This window comes from Ixodes scapularis, unplaced genomic scaffold (assembly GCF_016920785.2).
Source record: "Ixodes scapularis isolate PalLabHiFi unplaced genomic scaffold, ASM1692078v2 PGA_scaffold9__187_contigs__length_104089568, whole genome shotgun sequence".
Classification (NCBI taxonomy): Eukaryota; Metazoa; Arthropoda; class Arachnida; order Ixodida; family Ixodidae; genus Ixodes; species Ixodes scapularis.
This window is the reverse complement of record NW_024609884.1, coordinates 35892291-35898566: the sequence shown is the minus strand read 5'-3', so window position 1 is coordinate 35898566 and position 6276 is coordinate 35892291. Positions and strand designations below refer to the sequence as shown.

The following is a 6276-nucleotide window of genomic DNA, read 5'->3' as shown; positions in this document are numbered from 1 at the left end:
AAATCGGAGTTAGAAGGAACAGTCGCCTCTCATCAGTACAACTGACCCAGCACTCCCCTCTAAAAGCTAATGTGAAGTGTCCCATTCTTATAAAACCTTTTACCAGCTGTGTAGGATTCTTTCCGTTTTACATAAAAACAAAAAAAAAACAAACAAAAAAAAAAAAACAGGACATTTCATACGATAGGATGCTCCTGGACTGCCTTTTAAAAATGGTGATGTGATCGTAATATTAGGAGTGGAGCTTTCAAAAATAAGAACAAAAGAAAAAACGCATTTATCCGCTGATATTAGTCACGGACTGATTTGCAGGGAATACACTGAGAGGAGTGGACGGCGGCCGGTCCATCGTAGGACGCGATGCAACGTCGAATGGAGGTTGTGCAGACGTTGCACGTCGACACCATCTGTGACCCGTAACTGACCGTACTTCTTGACGACGCACCTGAAGCGTTTGTGCGGCTGACGGACGATACAATCATCTCTGTGGCAGAACACATATTGCTGTGATGAGCATGGGTGCATTGTCACATCGACTATCCTGGTACGGTGCTTCACATTTTGACCACTTTGACTATTTTGACCAGTTTGATATATACATTTTCTGTCATAGAGGTCTTGACTTTTAGGACAGCGCGGCATATGGCGCGGCATATGTTGTTGACCCCGGGAGTTACTTTTATTTTGTCATCTATTTTGTTGGGTTTGTAACGTCTTACTGACAAGGTGTTATAGCGTGTTTGCGGAGTAAACACTAACTAGGCTGTGATGATTGCCACTTGTTTCTTTCCCTCGATATACAAGGGGGTTGTATATACCTATTAAAAGTTTAATGTAACTCTGTTTTATTTTCGACATTAAGAAACCAATGCAGTTAGTTCTCTTCAGTATCACCGAGAAAGACCTCACGCCAAATATTTCGGTCCAATTCCTCCTGTCAAACCAGCTTAATATTATATCGGTTACCGGTTAATTTTTCACGGTTAAGGTTCCAGATCCGGTTCACGTGCGCTCCTAAACGGTTTTTGGTTTGGGTTAAGGTAACGGTTTGAGTTCCTGGCGAAAACACGTTGAGTTTAGTGCTCCATGAGTGCATCAATACTTGCTATGGCGTGGCGCTGCAGGCAGGCATTCTTAGACGTTGATACTTCTCGGTTCTTCTGTTTCATCTTCCTACGTGTAACCAAACCCTCCTACGTGTAACTCTCACGCAGATGCGTACCGTGGAGTTGGAACCACCATCAGACGGGCCGCGTGTGTCGGTCGCAGCGATGAGGGTGTCTGGGAGTGTGCGGCAGGCACTCGCTGACACCTCGCGAGATCTGGTTCGGACGAGTAACGCTAGAAGGGACCCCCAATATATATATATATATATATATATATATATATATATATATATATATTTTTCAAAGCTCGCGTTATCTCTCCCCACATCGGTACTAGCCGCAGCTGCATGCCCAGTCCGCGGGCTGTTGAAAGCACGGCTCAAGTTGTCCATATGAAGTAGTGACTTAAGCCTGGATGTTTGCTTTATCTCCTGCCGCTTGGCATCAAACGAGAAAGGGAATAATAATAAAATAAAAATCTGGAAGCCTGGAAGATTTTTTTTTTCTCCCTTCCTCGCGGACACCGGAGCTTTATTTGTGGCCGACGGGCAGGTCCGATAAGCGCGGTTGGCATTTGCGGAAAGGAAACGCCGCGACCCCCTCGGGTTCCCCCGCCATCGCGGCTGTTTCGCCGAGAGCGGCAGCACCGCCGCCGGTATGCAGCGCACCTGCAAACAATTATTGGCGATTTATCTATAATGCTCGCCCCTTGACAGGCGCTTATGTGAACTTAATGTTTTTATGGCCTTGAACCCGACTCTGTTTGTGTCTAATATTCGAGTCCGTGCGTTCGGGCTTCGTGGTAGGGTAGCGATGTTGCTGCCGGTTCGACTCCTAATGATGAAATCAGGACCGAAGTGAAACTGCTCGTTTGAAATTGGAATCTTCGTTATTCGCACCTTTTGTTTTCTTTCGCTCGTTGATCGTCGTCGTGTTGGAGGTCCGGGTGCGCGCGGCGCGCTTTTTATGAAACGGCCGAGCACGAAGCCGGGACTTGGTTCTCATGTGGGATCAGTGGCTTCGAGTGTTTTTGCTATATAGATATACCGGGTTTCTGGGAGAAAAGAGAAGCGTGTTTTGCTCGCCGCAAAAATTCACCACGCGTCGTCGAACCCTCAGTCTCTGCCGAAATGTAGCACTAGCGCTCCGAATTAGGTGCTGAAGTTTCAGAGGGTACCGTCGTCTGATTCAAAAGTTATAAGCGATTTTCGGAATTTTTTCAATTAGGAAATTGGGCTTGTTCCCGGTGGCAGACTCCATTCATCTTTATATGTTTCACAGGTTTCGTTGATCGCCATTTCCTAATTGAACATTTCCGAAAATCGCTTAGTGGCAGATTCCAGTCAGAGATAAATTAATAGAAAACAAAACAACAAATCTGGACACGAATAGAAAATGAAGAAATGAAACAATAACGTCAACACACTTTCAAGATCTATATACACGCTCATTTCAATATATATCAAGATTAGTATTCACATAAATCCGTTCAGAATTACCATACGTCAATCGTAAGCGCGACTAGGACTCTGCGTTATACAACTTAGAAGGATAATAAACCTATGCGGGCAGAAAGTGTGGGAGAGGAGGAAACGAGAGTACGCGGGGACGCCAGAAGGCCGAGCTCTGACTGGAATGATTGGTGGGCAGAGGCAAAGCCTTTGTCTCCACTGCACTCGTCAAACGCTTTAAAACACGGAACTCAAACGTGGGAGGGTTCGCGTTCAAACGCGTTCGACGAGTGTAGAACAACAAACGGATCGTTCTCAGTTTGTTGTTGTTGTTATTCAAAACTTTTAATTAGACATCGAAGGAGAAAAAAAAAAATAAGGAAGGAAAGGGGCAGTCGGAGGGATAGAGTGTGGATGTATGCCCTCGTGACAGGGCTCCTCCGATTGCGGCTTGGGCATGCAGCGCGCGAGTTTTAGTGCGACGTGTCTAACGTTACGAGCCTGCGTTTAACTATAGCGTGAGTCAGAGATCGTTGGCTGTTTGAAGGAACTGCATAAGTCGGTTTCTGAACGCATACAGAGGTGACGCAAAAATAGACATTAAGTGTAAGAAAAAAATAAAAAAAAATAACTGAACAAGCTTATTTGATTACAAAGTTAAAAATCAAAACCTTGAAATGCCTACCTGACATCCGCCTGCTAGCGAAAGGCGACGCAAGAAGCGTTACCTAGTAGTACGTACGCTCGCTATCAATTTTTTGCATGCGTCCGCAGAGACTCTCTGCGTCCCTTCTCGCTGCTCTCGTCGCGCGCGGGACAGTGCGAAACTTCCTCAGATTGAAAAATGCGGACCGTACCTTGAACTGCTAATCGTATAGTTATATAAAAAAAAAAAAAAAAAGACGAACCACTTTTACAGTTGACACCCATAAACAGATTAATGACATTTGGGTCGCGATGGGATTCGTGACATCCGATTGTCTTGACCTAATACCGACCTTTAAATTGCTCGAATAAGTTTGCATGCGCACATCTAGATGACACTGGAACTGCTTGTGTATGCGCTTGCATTCCGCTGCACTAGAAGTGCTGTTTTGACACTCTCCGCAACGTTCCACTGAGAGGTTGCGTGCGTCGTGCGCCGTGCTAACGCATGGATCTTTAAGCTATTCTAAAACTCTCTAATAACCCGCGTTGGAAACGCGACTTTTATGCGCAAACGCAATACAAATAAAAATGACGGTCACATTAGTTATTTTATTCCTGCGATGAGTGAGACGCCTGAAGGGGTGTCCAAACAGGACACTACAAAACGCACGACTCCGACAAATCGTGAAAATTGAAGCGGACGCTTCTACAGGAGCGTCCGCTTCAATTTTCACGATTTGTCGGAGTTGTGCGTTTTGTAGTGTCCTATTTGGACACCCCTTGATGAGTCGTTCTGAGGGTCGATAACGAATTGCCATAAATCATCCCTCTGCGGCACAACTGGTAGTCGCTACATTAGTATCAGCAAGGTCAGGCGGTTTATTCGTGCAGGACGAAGTTATCTAGTTGACCTTTTTTTTTTGGAGAGCTATACTCACTGACGTCATTTCGCACGTCAGAATTTTCTTGCGGCTCTCGTGGTTTTAAGAGAAAGCAAAATGCATTTCGAAGCGAGGAAGGACAGGGCCAGCAGCAACTCTCAACTACCGATGATATGAAATAAATGGTTTGTTCTAGAGCTACTGAATGTTCCCAAAGCACTGAGTTACATAGCTTCTATAGGGGCCGTAAATGAAGCCACCGGGTTATTTGCCTCCATCAGGGTTAGGCAGAAATACTCAAAAATGTATTCAGAAATACAAATACTGGGATACATTAAAATAGTAGCTGAAATACTGATACTAAAATATATCTGTAAAAATGTATCGCGATACGTATGGGAAATACATCTTAGATAGATGCAAAAAGTCTTTGGAAATACAAGTACAGGAATACATTTTAGGAAGGGCAGAAATACGAATACAGAAATACTGATACTGCAATACATTTTTTTTTTCAAATTTTTTGAAACGCCAACTGAGATTAGGCTTGAAGTTTGAAGTGAAAGCTTTTGATCCTGAAATTACTTTCCCGTAGGCTTGGCACAAGAGGAGTCTTCAATAGGCTCAAAAAACGTTCCATCAAGGATTGACCGCGGTCCCTTCCCGGACATCCTGTCTGTCTGACGAGTGATGCTTAAAGACTTCAACCTCTAAATAAAACATATGTCACCCTAAATTCCATCAAAACGTCACCACGCCCCTGTCCAATAGGGACGCCCCTGTCAACATTGATCACATGACGTCACGCTGGAATGAACTAGTATTCTTTATCTGTAGGTGTGGCCTTGAACATGAACCTTTACCCACGCTGCTGTATGAGAGGGCAATACGTACTTTTTGTTGTAGGTGACCTCGTTGAAGATCGTGCAGGCAGTGTCATTTGGAATTTTCGAGAATAGTGGACCACCTCAAGCATCCTGGAACACATGTCATCTTCTGTTAGGGTTGAAAAAGCGATACAATGGCATCGCTGTTGTGACGGTCCTTCCTGCCGACCCTCCAGCTCCGACGCATGGATTGTAGTCCTCAAGTTTCGCCTAGCATAATCCAAACAGAGACCTCCTGGATTGCTACCTGATGTTACCGAAACAGGTGCGAGCTCTCCAAGAAACAGCGCGCTCGAGACAAGTCGCACGTGTGCAATGTCTGGGTCGGCACAGCGGGGCCATGTCTGGCCTCCTTCCTAGGTTTCGGATCGCCAGAGCAGCGGGTCACCTTCACGTCGACTGATGAGGTACCCTTGAGCCGACAATATTGCGGGCGCAGCCGCAGACGCATTCGGATGTGTTGAACTTCACTGCGTGAGTCATCCTACGATTTCAAGTCAACCACTGCCAGGCTCGTGCTGCACCGGACGGTGACTCCGCTTTGCCGGCTAGGTGTAGTGTGTACGCTAAGGCAAGAGAGACGGTTAGCAGCGGGCATTGGATGCCAGCAAACAATGACTCATGAAATCCCTACCTAGGGACCTGCAAAAGAAGATACTCTGACTCCACTACTGGCACGTCACCTCGTTCGAGTCCTCGACTACGCGACACACCCCAGAAAAGAGAGGAGGACGCATAGAAAATTAGTTTGTAGGATCGAAAGGAACCTTCGTAGCATAGTAACAATGCCCCAGCATCTCCTTGACCCTAATGCCCTCAGAAGTTAAAGAAAAAAAAAGCGTTCGGATTTGTATCTTGATTTTCGGGGGGGGGGGGGGAGTTTCTCAAGAAATGTAACGAAATACATTTCATCCTAATTGTATCGCGATACAAAGAAACATTCCAAATGTATTTCGATACAGAAATACAGATACTGGTGAAAAAATTGTATCGCGATACAGAAATACAGATACGAAATGTATCCCTAAAATACTATCGCGATACATTTGTATCGCGACACTGCCCAACCCTGTGCCTCCTGCATGCGTTTGTCGTGTATCAATCATATTAGCCCCCCCCCCACCCCCCCCACACACACACACACACCTTTCCATAGGTTAGGTCACGCCAAGGGGCGAACGTGGTTCAGCGTAGTGTGAAAGGTTGACCGCCAGTACAAGTGTTGCATAGTTGGGTGCAATTTTACATCTAAACGTCACGAACGCGGGAACTAATCTACCGCACTTACAGTATTTTTTTTTTG

At 45.5% G+C, this 6276-nt stretch overlaps 1 protein-coding gene across 1 annotated transcript in view; it reads right to left on the bottom strand.

The window, feature by feature from the left end:
- Positions 1 to 294: 294 nt before the first annotated feature.
- The window catches only part of LOC120836604, a 61033-nt gene continuing 55051 nt past the window's right edge, over positions 295 to 6276 (bottom strand). Inside the window, exon 2 of the mRNA XM_040205590.3 lies at positions 295 to 504. Coding sequence (XP_040061524.1) covers positions 295 to 504 — 210 coding nt within the window. The remainder of the gene's footprint in view (positions 505 to 6276) is intronic.